Source organism: Lingula anatina, chromosome 9 (assembly GCF_051362555.1).
Source record: "Lingula anatina isolate TDL-2025a chromosome 9, LinAna3.0, whole genome shotgun sequence".
In the NCBI taxonomy this organism is placed as follows: Eukaryota; Metazoa; Brachiopoda; class Lingulata; order Lingulida; family Lingulidae; genus Lingula; species Lingula anatina.
The window spans coordinates 10,333,033-10,352,692 of NC_141775.1; the positions used below are offsets into that span (position 1 = coordinate 10,333,033).

A 19,660-nucleotide genomic window follows, 5' to 3' on the forward strand; every position below is an offset into this window, starting at 1 on the left:
ATGTGGAATTTGTATATATATTAATTCATTAAATTCACCATATTTTGGCTGACGTGCAAGTATACGCCCAACCCTGAGCAGTAGTGACTGTATAGGAAAAGTGAATTTATCAGATCTGTTTAATTGATAAAATGTGCATACTATATGTACTGTTAGAAATAGTTACTGCATTGAAGAAAAGACATTTGATGAACCATCGGTTAAATTAATACTTCATTGTTGGAAGAGTAATTAAAATAGTGAATTAAACTTTATTATCTCTTGAGTTATAAATAACTCTGGCTTGTAATATCAGGGCTACGTGTGCATGTTTTATAAATGGCACACCAAGCTATAATAAAACTATTGCTCAAGGCCTTTATTTTGTATTCTCATCTCCAGTGATAGAGTCAAATTAAAGTGCTTAAAGATAATGTTTAATTTGAATTGCTCAGTGTGCTAGTGCCAGTACTAGTCTATATATACAAATGATTTTTGTAGTGACAGTGATATTTTGTATTTTAGTAGTAACCATTTCTTTTATCAAAATTCTTTAATTGAAATAATGTATGAAGCACTATCTTGGGGAATTGCAATCAAGCTGCATTTAATTCTTGATTGTCCCCATTTTGAATTAGGTAAAATTGATGATAAGATTATTTCTTTTATTTCAGGATTATTAAGTAAATGATATATAACTGTTACAATTTTTCATCTTAAGTGATAAAAACACTAGTCTTACTTTTGGAGCTTCAGAGACATGCATATATTATAATGCTCTTACTTATATTTTACAGAAAGCGAGCCTCATTAAATCGCCAGAGTACAAAGACCAGAGAGTGTCGTAGAAAGTCTCTGCCCCGACAGCGTTATCTCTCGGACCCGCTGAAACATGCACAGAGCGAGACCGTGGTTGTCGAGGACATTTACGATGATAATGAAATTGTAAGTACTAGCCGTATCACATGTTTGGAAGGGAAGAGCCTCCATTTTAATGTACTTCTCATATGTAAAGAAAGTTAAAAAAATTTATATTTAGCTAAAGTTATGGAAAGGAGGAGGTGGTTGCTTTTTAATTTTTGAGAATTTTCTCTCTTTATCTTCGGCTGCCATTGGCAGGGACTTATGATGATGATGAAATCACAGGTACATGGACTGTTCATAGAAATTGTTAAAGATGTGTATTTAAGTCATGTCCTTACTAAAAGACAATTTGTCTGGTCAGTGAACTTTCACATTATTACCTTTCACTTTATTTCTTGAAGGTGGCTCTATCAGTTTATGAGTTAACAAGCTTCAGAGTATATGTGTTGGTTGCTGCTAACTTATTCCATGCCTTCTTTTATTATAAGATATCCCTGGCAGACAAAGTAAAATTTAGCTTCAGGTGACAGGTATAATAATTGGTCCACTTAACATACCCCATGCCTTGTTTTTTGGATACCCACCTAACATACTCCATGCCTTGTTTTTAGATACCCCAAGGTGAGGAGGAGTGGGAGTCGGCATCAGATGATGGATATGAAGAGATTGATGAAGAGGATGGTCCTGTAGAACTCACGGGATTTAAAAAACTGACAAGTTACGATGGACGCTCCGAAACCTCTGAGAGTCGCATTTCAGAGGAAATTGTACTGTTGCCAACCAGAAAAGAGACTGCTAAGGTATCTCCAAAACTTATGTCAAAATTCAAGAGTAAAATTAATAAAGCAGCATCACATTTTACAATTGCTACAAAACATTTAAGGAAAGATTTGAAAATCAGCTCTGATGACTATAGCATTGGTATAGGCAAACAGCACAACAAACACCTCGAACATAGTCACAGTGTGGCTTGTCTTGACAGTTGGGAGGAGTCACATGAAGTGGTGCCACCTGAACAAAATAGTCCCGTGATAATCGTACCACATAAAGGCCCCATATCGCCTCCCATACCTCGAAGAGTGGAAAAACCTAAACCAATTCCTGCGTCTAGAGGCAAACCACGCTCAGATTCTGATACGGATCAATACAACACATTCCAAGATTTCACTGCAGGATCTGCTTCTAGTGATATTTCCGGAAATTTTGACTCAAAGGGTGTCCCAGATATTACAGGGAGTCCCCCTGTACCTCCTCGACTCACCAAACCCAGAGGGGTCACCATGGCAACAGTGCATGGTCATCTTAATAACCAAGAAACTAGGTCAGTATTTTAACAGTATGATAGGGTTGTTATGATATAGTTTGATTATTTGAACAGAAAATTATATTGTTCCGCTTTTGTGTTTTTCATTTAATGTAAAGGGGTTTACTTTAACCTTAGTTTGTTTCTTTTGTTCTGTTACTATCTTTCAAAAAACATGCTTTATTTTAAAGTTGATTATTTTATAGAGCACATATTAGATATTTTTGTGTAATATGCCTTCAAATAATTGTCAGTGTTTATTATTGTTGACATCTTAGAAATAGCCGTGCCCAGTCGTTTGATATAGATTCCAGTCACCTAAAGGCCTCACATATCGGGGAGCAAGGCAAAGCAAGGTCTGCTGAGGATATAGCCACACAGTACGACACTCGCCCTCCACCTCCCTTGCCCAGGAGTGGTAAGTCGCACACACATGTGCACACACACACACACACACACACACACACACACACACACACACGTAGACAGAGAAAATACACTTGTGATTGTGAAGCTAGCTCTTTCTCCCTCTCCTCTCTCTCTCTCTCTCTCTCTCTCTCTCATAAGTGTGTTGAAAATTAAAAGATAAATAAACACATGGAACCCCTCAAACCAAAACCAATTACATCTTAAAGCTGCTGAACATAGATCCAAGTCATGTGACAAATTATCTCCATTCTACAGCTTTTATGTACATTATACGGTAATAACATCATGACAACATGATGATATGGCACTGTATAAAGGCAGTTAATTACATATTTTATAAATCACTTTCTCCAATGCCAGGGCCTCAGAAGCCCCCAAGATTAGACCAAAATGAGGGTAATTTATCCATATATCCCCTAGAAGTATCTTGTATTCTTGTCTACATACTGTGTGGTGTGTTTTTGTGCTTTCTGTATGTTAATGTACTAGTAAAAATCAAGAGTTGTCCACTATAGTATAAGCAACATATAAGAGTGTTATTATATTGAGGTGCTGCCAAGATAGATATTATTTACTCTTGTACGTTGCATAGAGTGGACAACAAGTAGTTGTAACTGACTTATCCCATGGTTGATGTTTCAAATAATTATAGGATGATTGCATTTGTATTTTGCTTGGAATGTATACATAGTGAAGCATATTAAAATTCAGGCAAGGGTGTTAGTGAACCACAAGTGCAATTACTCTGTTGTTTGAAACCCTAACCATAGGATATGAACTACTAGTAGTTAAAAAATGAGTAACCCACTGTATGCAATAACAAGAGTGTGGTTATTGCAGTGTGCCAAAGATAATTACTTTTTTTACCACATACAGTGGGTAAACCATGTAACTAAGAATTACCGACTTAACCCAATACTGGTACTTCAAAAAATAGGCTAATGGCACTTATATTTCACTCACAAGATGTTTAGCTGTGCCCGTATTTACCCGTAAACGAGCTTTCATGCATGAAAGCATGATACACATTGAAGGGTATTATAATATATCTCTTGTAAACAAAAATATAAGCAGTGCAATTTATCCTGTCATTTGAAGAACCAGCTATGGGTAAGTAATTTAGATCAACAAGATGCCCAGTGTTATTGCACAAGTTGTGAACATTCTTTCACTCTTTATGTAATTTATAGTACCAAATATGTACTAACAGTTTGATGCTTGATTGAGGGGAAAAAGCAATGTTGAGACCAGGATCATTGGGTATTATACATTTGGAGGCTGCATGTTAAGATCAGTTTCCAGTGAAGATGGGTTGGCTTATCTAATTGAATTTTATAGCGGGACAGTGTAACTCGATCACTGGCCTTTTTGAGAAAATTAATTTTAAGTTGGACAGGCACAGGCCCACTGGAAATAGACTTTAAGGTATAATAGTGGTGATATTTAGGTCAACTCACCAAATTACACCTTTAAAGTGTGTTTTCTTGTCAGAGTTTGTGGATGGGTTTCACAAAGCACATTTTATTTTTTCCCCTTTGTGTGTCATTTCCGAGTCCTTTGTGTGTAATTGTGACTGAAATATTTAACATCCTCTGTTTTTATTTCTTGTTAATTCAATATTCTGAACCATTAACAATGCACAAAACTTCTCTTAATGCTTAAATAAGTAGCTGATATGCTGATATGTCAGTGGTGATATTGAATGTATACTCACGGTTATGTATGTTTTCGTATCATTCATTTTATTTGTTACATTATAAATGGTCATTTTGTTTGTTAAAAATATTACCAAAAATATATCTTAATCAAAGTGAAGCAAATTTTTTGTATTAACTGTAATAATTACAGGTGGATGGTAATATGACGAGATACAAAATCGCACTTGCCACATAGGTCAGTCACATGACTAGTCACGTGATTAGTCACATGACTTACTGATGCATGCTTGTTCTGCAATATATTTCAGAAGCTAACAATTTTGTAGCTGGTGGTGGTGATAGCTCATATGCGGGAGTAGATCGCGATGGGTATGAGCTGGTGACTCTGCCTGCGCCAGGTGCAGTGCGCATGCGGCATAAAGCTGCTTTGATAACCAAAGATGAAAGGGCGCGTTTTTCCTTCCCTGCTGCTCGTAGCAGTCCTTTGGGTTAGTTAAATGCTTGCTAACATTGATTTAGCAAGAATGGCTTACTATGTTACATAATTATAACAAGCATAAAGTAGTACATCATATTGTACTTATTCATATGTATTGGGGCATAGACTTGAGTAACATGTTTAATTCTTTATTCATTTTCTTATGATTTATTTATCTATTTTTGTGCATTGACTTTTCAGTTTTAGATTTACTTATCTGCTGAAGCCTATCTGTAGCTTATTTGTTTGTAACCATGCTTGTCTGTCAATTCACAAAATGACATCGGTGGTCTTTGCAATTGATAAGCCTAGGTTATATTCCTGTCAATGAAAATAATAGCATGCTAGCCTAAATATATATAATATACACATGTAACTGTGAAATACCTAACAATCATTAGAAGACTATCTTAACACATCCAGGTAAGTCTGAATATGGTTAAGTTCAAAGTGTTGATGGCCTTGACCTTTGCATGACCTTGACCTGATGACATTAGTGAACTTAATCATTGCAGAAAACAAAGAAGATAAGCCCAGAGATGCTGACTCCAGAGGCAGATACGTGAAAAAAGAGAACACGAGACCAAGGTACAGAATCCAGTGTGATTATTAAATATGTGGAACTGATGTGTATTTAAAATGTGCAGTCTTGTGCAGTCATGTAAAGTTACTCAAATATCTGCAACTACTACAATATAGCAACAGTTTTATTAGTAAACAAATATAATTTAAAATAGTCAAATATCTTCAGAACTGACCTAACAAAATTGCCGTCTTAGTATGCATATGTCACCATGTTTTTAAGTTATTAAAATTTTCTCCGGGAAGAAAGCACCACACAATCACATTTCAAACCCTGTCACCTTTGGCTAACTGATATATCAAACTCTGTCACTCTCCAATTAATACTTGGAAATAAATTGTAAATTAACAGTTCAAGGCCCAAGCTGACCAAACATGGCTCTGATCTGTCCACCACATCTTCGGCCAGCTATATCACCGAGGACGACCTGGCAAGTGTTCCCGAGAGGCTCCAGGAGTTTGAGGATGAACGGAGGATCAGTGAGACAGGCAGTGCTAGCTACCTTACTCTGGTGAGTTAAAGCTGTCAGATATATAAAGGCAGATAACCAGTTTAACAGGTTAAGATAGCAAATTTCTATATTATCCAGGAAGTTTTTTGTGAATTTTTTCCTTTTATCACCAAGGTATATATACCTCACTGAGTTTTTTTTTTTTTTTTTTCTGAAGTAGTTGGAGTTGACCTCCCTCTCCTCCCTAAATGTTTTTTTTTTTTTTGTTTTGTTTTGTTTTATAACTGTGTCTTTGGCAGACTGAGTGAAGTAATGTAAAGTTGCAATTTAAAACTGAATACGATTGATATTTGTCTAAATAATTATGCACCCATCTCTGCATTTCTAAATTTTTTTGACCCATTTCAGGAATCGGACCCAGAGCCTCGTCCTCTATCTCGCAGCCGAGCAAGTTCTCGGTTCAGCTCAGAGCCCCTTTACCAAATGTACAATCAAGATTTTATTAAGCGTAACACTTTGGACAGGAAAATGAAAATGCCAACACATGGTAATGATAAATTCAAGTGCCACTATTCTACTTTATTTTAATATATAACTTAAAGAGCATATCGTGGCTGCTGATATTATTTTTGGACAGAAAATGGAGATTTCAAGTACGCAGATTTGAAAGATAATGTACATAAATTTTCTGCCAATTGCAAATGTATGTTATATATACATATTTGAAAATATTAGCCTGAAAGTTACCTTAATGCCATGTTATTTTGTTATTATTCCAAAATAATGTCATTTTCTTTGATTTAAATGATACGGCTTGGCAATCAAAACAAAATATTCAATATTAAGTAATTGGCAGTCAAAGAGTGATTGCAATTTTTTTTGGACACACTGTTCATAATATTAAAATATGTATTAGAATGAAACATATATTCCTCCCTTTTCAAGCTGAAGAAGACAGTGACGAAGAGTCTAGTGATAACGACCTCTACGATGACACAGAGATTGGGCCCCTATCCCACAATTCATCAACCTCCGAGGATGTGTACAGCTACGATCAGGCGGAGGATGTAAGGAAATCTCAGGCTTCTGAAAGCAGTCAACACACGTCGAAGTTGTATGCAAAGACACCAACAGGAACTAGAACACTTTGGTGCGAGATGCCCGAGGTAGGTGTCACATCTGTAGCTGTGTCACTTCCCAATACAATTTCACATAAAACACATTGTCACACCTAACACATTATTATACAAAATCCAATGCATAAAAAAAAGGTTGATTTTACTCCTGATCAGATCTTAATATCTAATACAACTAATATATGAAATATAATTTTATGTTTGTATGGCAGACTATTATCATTATTATTATTATTATTATTATGAAATAAAATTATATTCCCAGGTTAAAAACAGCGGGGTCCTGGAGCGAATGTCTTCTACAGAGCGAAAATTGCAAGAGGTATGTATTTTGGTAGGAATGTAGAAGTTCAAATAATTTTCATTAAACCTTTGTTATTTTGCCATTTTTAGCTCTTTCTTAGTCATCTAAAATCAAGCAATTTCCTGTTGAGTTTGAAATTATTATTTAAAAAGTATATATCTCATAGACAGAGTTTTATGGCCATCCATTGTTTCAGGCAATTTTTGAAGTGATCACATCAGAGGCATCATACCTCAAAAGTCTTGACCTCTTGGTGGAGCACTTCATGAATGCAGAAGCCTTCAACGCAGAGCATTCCATGAAGTGCGTGCTTGAACGGCGCGACAGACACGTGCTGTTTTCAAACATCAAGGCTGTGCGGGATGTCAGTGAGAAGTGAGTTAACTACCAATATAATAAATATTACAATCAGTAGATCAAAATAGAGGTGTGTTCATAATTTTTCTAATTTAAACTAACACACATTAGAAGTTACTGTATTGATCAGAAATTAAAGTGTAAAAATGAGAATTGTAATTTTGGGGAGGGTTTTTGTGGTCATAACTGGGGTCTGTAGACTAGCTGTTGCTTAGTGATGTCATTTAGAGTGTTTTGGATTTAAGTTGAAACAGGTCAGAACACGTCTTGTATCATGTCATAATACATAACAGCACAATACGTTTTTGTTTCAGTAACAATCACACAGCTAACATATGTACACTGCTGATAATACTGTTAGATATTAAGGAATTTTTTTCTTACAAGCACACTATAAACATTAGATCTTTATAAAGTAGTAAAGAAACTGTTTTTTCCTGGAAATTTCAATACTTTTTCCTCAGCAAGATATATTCTATTAAATATAATTGAAATTTCCAGGAAAATTATTTATTTATTTTGCTATATAAGGATCAAATGTGCCTTGTATGCTTATAACACAATCATCCACATTTTTACCACTTAGCACTCTCTTCTGTCACAGCAAGCACAATTTCAATGCTGCACGATGTAATGCAGTCTGGAACTTAGTACATTCTTTTACACAAACAGCATTCGAAATCAACATACAGACATTAAGGAATTAGATGTCTCTCAACTCATAGATGTCTATATTAAACAGTATTGTAAATTCAATGTTTCAGGGGCGCTTGCCTTCCTACATACTTGACTTTGATATGCTCTTTAATCTTTCTTCTTTTAATATGAATCTTTACCGTATTTTATTCTCAGTATTTTCTTTTCTCTCTGACACTCCTTTGCAGATTTCTCAACGAATTGGAACCAAAAATGATAAGCTATATGTCCTCGTATGTATGATATAATATATATATTTTCCTATTATATATTCATGTAACAGTGACTGTCAGAATGCTTCCCTAGCTTGGCTTGCTTGCATATCAAATGTAGTAAAATATATGTAAACTTACCCATTTGATAATGGCTTTATCTCATTTAAAATCCAACAATATGTGTGTCTATTTTGAGTCTGTGATAGTGTATGTGTAACTCTTTGCTCGATGTCTATATCAAAAATGTACAGGGTTTTAGCTACAGGGTGGATAACTTAAAATGACTTGGGGCTCATTTCCAATGAAATTATCATTCAACACAGATCGATTCAACCCTGTGGGGACTCTTGCTGAATCCAATCAGTTTAGCAGATTAACACACCTCCATTTGTTTCCAAAGTAGTCGTATAACCACCAACTTTTCTGTATTTTACTCAACACCAGGAGGAGGAGTATCATTCAGTTAAGCTTGTTGTACTCAGCAAGAGTCCCCTCAGAGTTGATATGATCTACTAAGACCAATATTGTGAATGGGAATTGGGCCCTAAGTTCTTTTGTGAACTCATAGGCGTTTGTATCTTATTTGTGCATGTATGTTTGTGCCTAACTTATGAAGGTATGTATTGAGATGGTTTGTCATGTCATTTCTCACAAAACCGGGTGGAAAATCTTATTACTTGAAGAATTTAGCAATTGAAAATGTTTGTGATTTATTCAAATGGAAACATTTTTATGCAGTAATAATTTTTGAAAATAAAATGGCTTGGAAAAATTAGTTATGATTTTCAGAGTCCCATCCCACTCCTGCTGTCATGGTATATCCTCTGCCTTCTAATGACATATATTTAAGCAAATTAAAAAAAAAGATAGATTTATTTGTTCATTACAGCTTATGTGCAGAATTATTATAAATGACCCATTGTATGTATAATCTGTCCTGCTGTATGTTGTAATTGTTGTGCTTCTGTGGACCCCTTGATTTTTGGATTTTGAAGAAAACTAACCATTAGGAATGTCAGCATGTTCATAGATAATGTTCACCTAGCTTGTAAAGTCTTAAATTCATGTGCTTGATGGGTTTTGTGCTGAAAACATTAAAGCATGTTAAGGGCTTGGTTTTTGGCTAATTGTTAATTGCTATAAATACTTGATATATGAATAGGTCAAGAAAAGGTATAATGATTGATTAATTATACGTCATCATATATACTAATACAGTGTATTTCTGTGCTACTTTTAGCTTTTTAAATATATATTTTTTAGATTCTAGTTTTTTATCCTTTATATGTGTTATTGCTTTGCAGTATTGTCTAACTTAATGGTTTTGGATGAAGTCTGATTGATTTGGTATAAATAAACCTATGTATAGATAAAACAAATAATTGTGCTTGATTTTGATACCTTTGATCTTTGGCATGATTGTGGCCTGAGTTTCAGTCCGAAGGAGGAAGCTTCTATACTTTGAATCATTCTGTTAATTTGGATTGATATTTTCATTCTTGACTTTGAAAATTAAAATGAAGAACTTGAAAATGGGTTCATAATTTCATAATGATCATAATTTTCTCAGTAGTTTTGGATAGGGTAGATCTTGATCTTTTATAGGAAAAAATGCTGAAACTCCTAGAAAAAATCATTATTTTTCTATATTCATGTGTAAAGTACACATTGTTTGTATTTAAAATCAAGTTTGATGTTAATAATTTAGTGGCATTCTTGTTTTAATTTCAGATTTATGGAGGATCTGGAAGACACCTGGAAGAAGAGCATCCATCTAACAGATCTGTGTGACGTCATCACTCATCACGCTGAGAAAAACTTCCAAGTCTACGTCACTTACTGCAGTAACCAGATGTACCAAGATAGGACACTGAAGAAATTACAGTACGTGTGTGAACCTGTGTGTGTGTGTGTGTGTGTGTGAGAGAGAGAGAGAGAGAGAGAGAGAGAGAGAGTATTTGTGAACTTTAGTGTGTTTCTCCTATCAACCAGCTTTACTCTGTGATATATTATACATAATGCTCCACTTTTGGTAGAAAAATACTTATTTTTATTGTTGTTAAAAAAATAATTTGGACATGTTTTTTTTTTTTTTTTTTTTTTCAGAAAAGAGAACCTTGAATTCGTGGAAGAGTTGCGGAGGTTGGAATCGGACCGTGAGTGTCAGGGTTTGAATATGAATTCCTTCCTGCTCCTCCCCATGCAGAGAATCACCAGACTTCCTCTGTTGATAGACGCCATACACCACCGCATGGAGAGTGGGACAAAGGAGCACCAAGCCGCCCTACATGCACATGGGGTGCTCCAGAAGGTGACCAAAACCAAATTCAATCTACTTGTTATGATGTTTTAAAGTTGATTATTTAAATTATGTGTGTGAGTCAGAAGTTATCTCGTCAAGTAGGATAGCTGCCTTTTTTAACCACTGGTAAGCAATATCAGAGACAAAAATAAGTATCTAGTGTTTAGTTAACATCACTTTACCCACAGGATAATTGCCCAGAGGATAACATTTTTTGTTGTAATGGGTAGTGTTATCCAGAAGATGGTGTTATCCAGTGTTGAGTTAAGTGGGCCATAAATTATAATATTTACCTTCACCTTTGATAATCTATATTACAGCTGGTAAAGGATTGCAATGAGGGAGCAAGAAAAATGGAGAGAACGGAAGAAATGTGCAACATCAGCAACCAGCTGCAGTATGCCAAAGTGAAAAAGGTGCAGTATTAAATGATTTACCTTTCTGCCTGCATTGTCAACTCTTGGTTCTGTTTGCCTAGTAAGCTCTTGGAACATTGTCATGTGTGTGCTTGTAAGAGTATGTGTGTGTGTGTGCATGTTAATAAAAAAAATCTTTATTGAAACTGCAAATAACATCAGTATTAAAGATGGATTGAATTTTATGAAAATATTATTTATTTATTTATTTATTTATTTATTTTTTTTTTATTTATTACCAATTTTTACACTTCCAGAAGCTGGCCCTAATCTCCACCTCTCGTTACCTGGTAAAACAAGGCGATCTGGCACGTATAGTCTGGGAGCAGCCAAGTCGCTTCTCCCTTGGCAAACCCAAGCCTACAAAACAGACCCTCTACTTCTTCCTGTTTAATGATCTTCTTCTGGTCACCAAGAAGAAAGGGTAGGTTCTACTGATATTACAGGCCCGTAGCCAGAAATTTCAAAAGGGGATTTTTTTTACTGAAAAGGTGGACCTTTTACAATGAACCCTTTCAGTACCTAGCTCAAATTTTACCCAGAATGAACCTTTTCCTGACAAAAAGTCCTTTTGAAGCCCCCCAAACCCTCCTGGCAATGGGACTGTGATAATGTTGCCAAGAGTTTTACCAGCAATCTGTGTACTGATAGTTACAATCATGATAGTTCCTTCAGTAGTAGGATAGGGGGAGGGGGTTAAAAGGGCAGGGGTCTGATTACACATCTCAGGTTAAGTCCACAGTGGTACTTGTCTGTGCTGTTAGCAATGGCCCTACACCAAGTACCTGTAAATTTGAAGCAGGGCCAGTATGATATGAATTTGTTTTATTTGTTAATGTCATACAACTTCTGTAAGTACTGCTGTCATTGATAATAATAGTAATAATATTATTGATAATTGTAGTGATCATAATCTTGATATTTAATAATAATATGACCAATATGACTGAGAGGATAAAACAGACCTAAATATGCTATCGTATGGTCTTCAAGTGTTTATATTCATCTTTATTGTCTCTGTATTCCAGAGATGAGTATTCAGTTATAGATCATGCTCAGAGGAGTCAAATCCACCTGGAGGACGTGCAGTTAGACGCCATGCAAAAGGATCACCGTCTTCCCTACGGAATTCCCGTAGGCTGCGACCACTTGTTCATCCTGGTGCTGCTCTCTAATCACGAAGGCAAGAATGTGGAGATGGTCATTTCTTGCGAGTCTGTGTAAGGGCATTTTGATGTAAACTCTTTATGTCATAAAGTGTCATAAAGTTGCTTACTTTGAGTCGCTTGAACCTAGCAGCTACATATGAATTCAGAAGCGGCATGCTGATGCTGATTTTATTTGCGATAAGTCACTGAATTTACGATTTAAGTCTTTGAATAACGGTTGTTTTATGACGTTTTCAAAACACTACAGTTAAATACTGAGGACCATTTTAGGGGAATGCTAGAAAAATATTTCTGTTGTAGGAGTGAGAAGCAGCGCTGGATGGACGCCTTGTCATCATCACATGACGAGTGTGATGATGAGAAAATCTACGAGGCCTGGGGTGAGTATTCCCAAAATTACGGTTCAGATAATTTTGATAAAACATGATTTTTTTGTTTCCAAAACCAAAACAGTGTACAATATTTTCCCCTTACATTGTAATTGGCTGAAAAATATTTTTTTGGGAAAATAAATTAGTGGTAATAATTAATGGGATAATTTATATTCACACTGCATGGCAATATGATGAATTGTCATGTGAATAGAGATAATTACCTCCGCCAAGGAGGTTATGTTTTCACCCCTGTCTGCTTGTTTGTTTGTCATCAACATAACTCAAAAACTTATGGACCGATTTTGATGAAATTTTCAGGGTAGGTCAGAAATGGGTTAACTTAGAAGTGATTAGTTTTTGGTGGTGATCCAGATCAATAATCAATCAATAATCAATAATAATCAAAAATCGGTGCCTTGGCGGAGGTTTGCGCTCTTGGAATGCTTTTCTAGTGACGGTAATATTTTCCTGTTACAGCAGACTTCACACTCAACAAACAAATAAATAAATAAATAAAAAATGGTGAAAAAGTAATAAATTCTTTTCTCATTAGACTGTCCACAAGTTCAGGCTATCCATCCCTACACAGCCCAGCAGCATGATGAATTGACCTTGGAAGAATGCGATGTCATCAACGTCCACAAAAAGATGGCAGACGGTAAGAATATTATCTTTCATTGGGGTAAATTCTCTCTAAATTTGAACAAATTTGATTAGTGGCATCTCCAACTTCAGTGTTTGGACTTTAAATGTCCATGAGAAAATGTAAAACATTCAAATAATAATGTAATTTGTGTTGTGGTAAGTTTTTGTTAAATTTGAATGAACATTGATTGAAAGTATCTCCAACAGCAGGGGTTTTACTAGTTATGGGTCAAGTTACAAGAAAATGTCAGATGGAAAGAACATAGTTATTTACCCGACTTAATTCTCCAAATTAGATTTGTGCAGAAGTAAATGGTAGCACCCCTAACTGCATTGTTTTCTTCATGAGTGAAATTTTAATCCAGAAATTCAGAATTTTGAGCTAGTTTGGAATTGGAATTGTAGTTTGGAAATGGAATTGTCATATCTTTGATATTTAAAATTCATGTTTTTTTTCCCATCTACTAGGCTGGTATGAAGGTGAACGAATACGCGATGGGGAGCATGGCTGGTTCCCATCCTCATACACTATGGAAATTGTCAGCGAACATCTACGTGCCAAGAACCTCAAGATGCGTTATCGCCTCATGGTTGTTTCCAAGGCTATGTATGATGAACAGCACCAGAAAGAAAAGAAAGACAAAGATAAGAAAGACAAAAAAGGGAAGAAATGATGTACAGCTTGTAATTGGACCAAACAATATGAGGAGACTGATTTATTATGTCATATACAAGTATGTGCCCCATATACTCGAAGGCTCACTGAAGATACATTTTTGCTTGAATAGATAAAACCAATCACAAGAGCTGATATGAAAAACTTTATTAAGCAAAATGTCCCAGTTTAGTAGGCTTGTTAAGAGGTCAAACGCTGCATTTTATGGTACAAATGTCTAACTTGGCATAAATGTTCCTTGGGCCAAAAGAAAATTTTTTATCCAAAGAGACGCCCTCTATCGCTACATTAATTAGCATTAATTATGCAAATTAGGTGCCAAAATATATAATATTTCATATTTCCATTAATTTTTGGCCTAGAAACATTTATAGATTATCAAACCTGACTAAATTAGGGACAAGGAACCCATTTTTGATCATTTGGAAGCAATTGGTGGCCATTTTGTGCCTCAAATCCAAGATGGCCGCCACCCGCCATTTTGAAAGTGGACATAATTTTGCTATTTTATGTTGAATTTTGAAGCGTTTGGTCTATATATACTTGATATATATATCGATTCCTACTATTTTGGGGGTGAAAAAGTCATTTTTGATATTGTTTTGGTGATAGTAGGTGATTTGAAGGGACAAAGAGGGTGTTTTAAGTGCCTACCAAGATATGTGTGAACACTGCAAAACCATGGATATTGATAACCCGTATTCAAATACATCTCAATGCGATTTTTTGTTATATACCATTGCTATTGGACTATATTATGAGCAAAAAAAACACATTTTTACCATTGTGGAGGCCATTGGTGGCCGTTTTATCCCTCAAATCCAAGATGGCCGCCAAAACCATTTTGAACATGAGCATAATTCGCTATTTTGAAACTACATGTACTACATCTTTGTAAATGAGTAATACGTCGTTTTATATTATTTCCTGGTGCAGAATACATTATTTGTTTCTTAAAATTTGTGCCTCAAATCCAAGATGGCCCTCATACGCTATTTTCAAATTGAACATTATTCACCATTTTGAAGCTATCACACCTTCATAAGCGTGCCATACGTCATTTTTGATTATTTCCTGGAGCAGAATGCATTTTCGGCTTCATAAAATGTAAATAGAAACTTTTATAAGCCTCCAAATAAATATAGGATTCAGTTGCTACATGGACCTGCAGTTTATATGTACAATGAGTAATCCAATTAGTACAAAAATGCTTTTGCCGATCTATAAAACAAGTGTCAGCAAACAAAATGGCTGAATTAAAGCAAAAGAATACATCTTTGACCGCATGAGGAAAATTGTTAGCCATTATTTTGATCAAAACCAAGTGATGGTTGCTTGCCGCTATTTTAATAATTTGGTGTTATTTATAATCTTTGAACCGTGGGACCCTCATTCGCTTGTATTAGGTAAAATGGCACTATTCTTGGGGCTCAAAAGTAATTTTCCAGTGCTAATTTGGTGACAGAAGATAATAAAAAGGTAATATAAGGTTGTAAAATAAATTCCAAGATGAGTTTCGTTGAGTCTGTTACAAAAATGTGGAACCCAAACCACATGCTCAAATATATCATCTAGATTTATCTTAAGTGACCATCCACTAAAAGATACTGAATACTCAAAGGAAAGCAATAAATATATATACATAGTGGTATTATATTATTAATCTTTTACTGGTCAATGTGAACCAAAAAGCCACATGCACATTTATGTCCCAGTCACTGGGGCTTGCATTCGCATGTTAAATATAGCCCAGAAGATTTGAAGGGTGAAAAATGTGTCGTCTTATAATACTATGGAACTTGGTTAGTTGTGTTGATGTGTAAATGTCCGTGAAAGACAAGCAAATGGACTTTGCTTTGAAATAGCTCTAGATCTTGTCTGCAAAATCATCCAGCAAGACAGCAAAAAGAAACATGCATGATCAGCTCTGGTAGGCCAATAAGACAACAGCTAGTAAGAATTGAGGTTTTGTCAGTGTCCTATGAGAAACAGCCAAACAATATATTAGAATCCAGTTTCCAGAGAAACATTAATGCATGAGAACATGTCGCATCAGAGGAAAGTGGTATCTTTACACAAAAGAATGAATCTGCAAAACCAACTAGAAAGCAGCAGCTGCGCAGGAAAAGAGGGATAAAGCAAAGAAGTCGAGGAAGCAGCCTCTTTTCCTAGTTGACAGTGCCAGTGATCATTCCTAGCATAATTTGGCCAGACAAGTCATCTCACTACCAATAGAAATCCATAAGGCGACTACATAGTTCTCATTGTTTCCAATGGACGAACAAGCACAAAACATCTACAGTATATGACAACTACAGGAATATTCATCTTGGAATCATCTTAAAACACCTTATGCCTTTTTTATTATCCTCTGTCACCAGAGTAACACCAGAAATTAATTATGTACTTCCAAAATAGTAACAATTGATGTATTACGATCATATGTAAGTCCAACAGCTCAAAAAAGGTAAATTATGCCATAATTTTAAAATAGAGACAGGCTCTTGGATATGAACAACAGAATAGCTAAAAGTAGTCACCATAAAGTTGAATCCACTATGCTGGTCTCTTGCACTTAATCTATGTCTGGCAAAACCATTTTAAAATTGTTATATTACATATTTTTGCACAAATTTGACTTCAAGACGTATACAAGCGAAGGTGAAGACGTAAGCCTGTATTGGTGTTGGAGCCTTTTAATATTTTCTTTTTGTATTATATCTCAGAAGAGATAAGACACATGACTTCTACAACCCAAATGATAAGAAACGATGTATAACATGCTAGTGTAAGAGCAATAGCTTCAAATTGATGAGTTATGCCTTATCCGTATTTCAAAATTGTGACTGGCGGCCATTTTGGATTTGAGGATCAAAATGGCTTCCAATTGTCTCCAAAGCACCAAGTATGTGTTCTTTACCTTTAATTAAGCCATTTTGGTCTCTTACACTTGTTTCAAGCTCTTTATGATTTTATAAAACATTTTGTACTAATTAGACTACATGGCACATGTAAGTCTATTTGACGACTTAAGCCTACATGCATATTCGTTTTGGAGAATAAAATAGTTTGTACTCACATTTTATGAAACAGATAATGTATTCTGCACCAGAAATAATATAAAACGACGTATTACTCATTTACAAAGATGTAATACATATAGTTTCAAAATAGCGATTTATGCTCAAGTTCAAAATGGATTTTGGCGGCCATCTTGGATTTGAGGGATAAAACGGCCACCAATAGCCTCCATAATGATAAAAATGTGTTTTTTTTTGCTCATAATATAGTCCAGTAGCGATGGTATATAACAAAAAATCGCATTGAGATGTATTTGAATACGGGTTATCAATATCCATAGTTTTGCAGCGTTCACACATATCTTGGTAGGCACTTAAAACACCCTCTTTGTCCCTTCAAATCACCTACTATCACCAAAACAATATCAAAAATGACTTTTTCACACCCAAAGTAGTAGGAATCGATATATATATCAAGTATATATAGACCAAACGCTTCAAAATTCAACATAAAATAGCAAAATTATGTCCACTTTCAAAATGGCGGGTGGCGGCCATCTTGGATTTGAGGCACAAAATGGCCACCAATTGCTTCCAAATGATCAAAAATGGGTTCCTTGTCCCTAATTTAGTCAGGTTTGATAATCTATACATGTTTCTAAGCCAAAAATTAATGGAAATATGAAATATTATATATTTTGGCACATAATTTGCATAATTTATGCTAATTAATGTATCGATAGAGGGCGTCTCTTTGGATAAAAAATTTTCTTTTGGCCCAAGGAACATTTATGCCAAGTTAGACAGTTGTACTACAAAATGCAGCGTTTGGCCATTTTTTGGTTCTTAACAAGCCTACTAGTTTGATATTATTAAAGAATACAGGAGATGGTGATTACAATATTTGGAAGCAAAAAGATGGCATGCATTCACTGAAATGAATTTGCCACAAAATGTACAAAGCTTGTCAGTAAAGGACACCCTCTGCTTACACAAGTCTCTAGCTTAGACTTCTAAGAAGCTGAAAAAAGCATTCCCAAAATTGTCTTCCAACAGTCACAGATGGTGTTATGTCTGTGTTGATTTGTCTGAGAGAAATGGTTTAAAAAGAAGCATTAACTAGTAGTTAATTATTTTTTAGAATTTTTTCATGACGTCTGATAATTATCTCTATGTGGTTATTCCATTCACTGCCTATCCCCACCCTATCAGTGAGTTGATAAAACAACTATTATGTAAATAAAAAATGAGATTGTTGCCAATTGTACATAAAATGGCTTAATTACATGCAGGGGTATCATTCCACTTGAGCTTTGTGTAACATATCTATTTGATGAATATATGCAGTGAAAAGTACAGCTTTAAGTATATATCTCTATTGAACAGTTATCCTGTTTGAACAACTGCTGGCCAGTGACATCACACTCGTGGTAGATGTGATGTCACACAGGCAACATGTTTTTAAAGCTGTGACATCACACTTGTAATAGATGTGATGTCACCCTGGCATCATGTTTTGTAAGCTGTGACATCACACTTTGGTAGATGTGATGTCACACTGGCATCATGTTTTTGTTAGCAATGACATCACACATCGGTAGGTTTGACATCACAGATGTGATATATGTGACATCATACTAGCGTCATTATTTTGTTAGCAATGACATCAAACTTTTGTTTACTCGACCGTCATAGATGCATCAAAGACCCAGTGTATATAATTACTTATAACTATCAGTGCTTTAGTGAGCCTTTAATGTGAGGTACCGTAGCTTTTGCCACATGTATATATAAATGTTTTGTATGGTTAGAAACACTTCATGGAATTGGTTTTAAAAAGATGCTCATAAACTTCTTTGTTTTAGTTTAAGTTGTAGATGCTTGTAAAGTTGATTTTAAGAAAGCATCGCTTATTTTGTATGTTTGTCTTGAATTTGAACCAAACATTCTGTTAATTAATTTCACTTAATATAATTATGTTTATGTGTACCAAACATAATGTTCATCCATTGTTAATAGTGCTTAGCTGTTTTTAGAAACAATTTATCTTTAATGAGCATGATATTTTGCCTAAAGTTTTGATTACTCTACATGTGTTATATATATTTATATTAGATGTAAAAAAAGTGGAAATAGCTATTAGATGTAATATATAATTATATTTTGTGTTGTATTAAACAGCCCTAGCAGTGCCTTTTTTGCAGATTTGAAAAAATATTTTGCAAGTGTAAATAGTTTTGAAGAAGTACAATCATATCTTGTTAATTAGTAATTGGTTTTTAATTTTACAGGCACAAAACTTGCACTATTTCAAATGATATATAAATGTCCCTAACTATATGCTACAGTCCCAGTTAATACATGTATTCATGAAATCTCTTATATTAATTTATTTTTGAATATAAGAAGTTTAAAAACCATTTTTGAACTATATTTTTCTTTCCCTTCATTTATTTATTTTTTGTATTTAATTATAAAAATAGCTTCCTTGTTATGGTAGGGTTTTGCTAGAAATATTTTTTTTGTGCAGTGAATGTTGATAGTTGTGAAGTAATGATACAGGGTAATTATTAATTGTGGAGCATATCTTTAATTTGAACTTATC

At 34.8% G+C, this 19,660-nt stretch overlaps 1 protein-coding gene across 5 annotated transcripts in view; it reads left to right on the forward strand.

Moving 5' to 3' along the window:
* The window catches only part of LOC106178290 (uncharacterized), a 29,392-nt gene extending 13,706 nt beyond the window's left edge, over window positions 1–15,686 (forward strand). For 2 of the 5 annotated variants that reach the window (XM_086995053.1, XM_086995056.1), the window contains 20 exons: window positions 777–924; window positions 1,455–2,164; window positions 2,425–2,564; window positions 2,936–2,971; window positions 4,542–4,721; window positions 5,227–5,299; window positions 5,646–5,805; window positions 6,154–6,292; window positions 6,691–6,911; window positions 7,147–7,203; window positions 7,382–7,560; window positions 8,427–8,471; window positions 10,185–10,337; window positions 10,560–10,764; window positions 11,076–11,171; window positions 11,429–11,595; window positions 12,200–12,391; window positions 12,641–12,720; window positions 13,268–13,372; window positions 13,828–15,686. In XM_086995053.1, the coding sequence (XP_086851179.1) occupies window positions 777–924; window positions 1,455–2,164; window positions 2,425–2,564; window positions 2,936–2,971; window positions 4,542–4,721; window positions 5,227–5,299; window positions 5,646–5,805; window positions 6,154–6,292; window positions 6,691–6,911; window positions 7,147–7,203; window positions 7,382–7,560; window positions 8,427–8,471; window positions 10,185–10,337; window positions 10,560–10,764; window positions 11,076–11,171; window positions 11,429–11,595; window positions 12,200–12,391; window positions 12,641–12,720; window positions 13,268–13,372; window positions 13,828–14,033 (3,292 nt within the window). In that variant the 3' untranslated portion in view covers window positions 14,034–15,686. The remainder of the gene's footprint in view (window positions 1–776; window positions 925–1,454; window positions 2,165–2,424; window positions 2,565–2,935; window positions 2,972–4,541; window positions 4,722–5,226; window positions 5,300–5,645; window positions 5,806–6,153; window positions 6,293–6,690; window positions 6,912–7,146; window positions 7,204–7,381; window positions 7,561–8,426; window positions 8,472–10,184; window positions 10,338–10,559; window positions 10,765–11,075; window positions 11,172–11,428; window positions 11,596–12,199; window positions 12,392–12,640; window positions 12,721–13,267; window positions 13,373–13,827) is intronic. The other 3 variants (XM_086995055.1, XM_086995054.1, XM_086995057.1) reach the window with 3 other exon arrangements.
* Window positions 15,687–19,660: the final 3,974 nt, after the last annotated feature.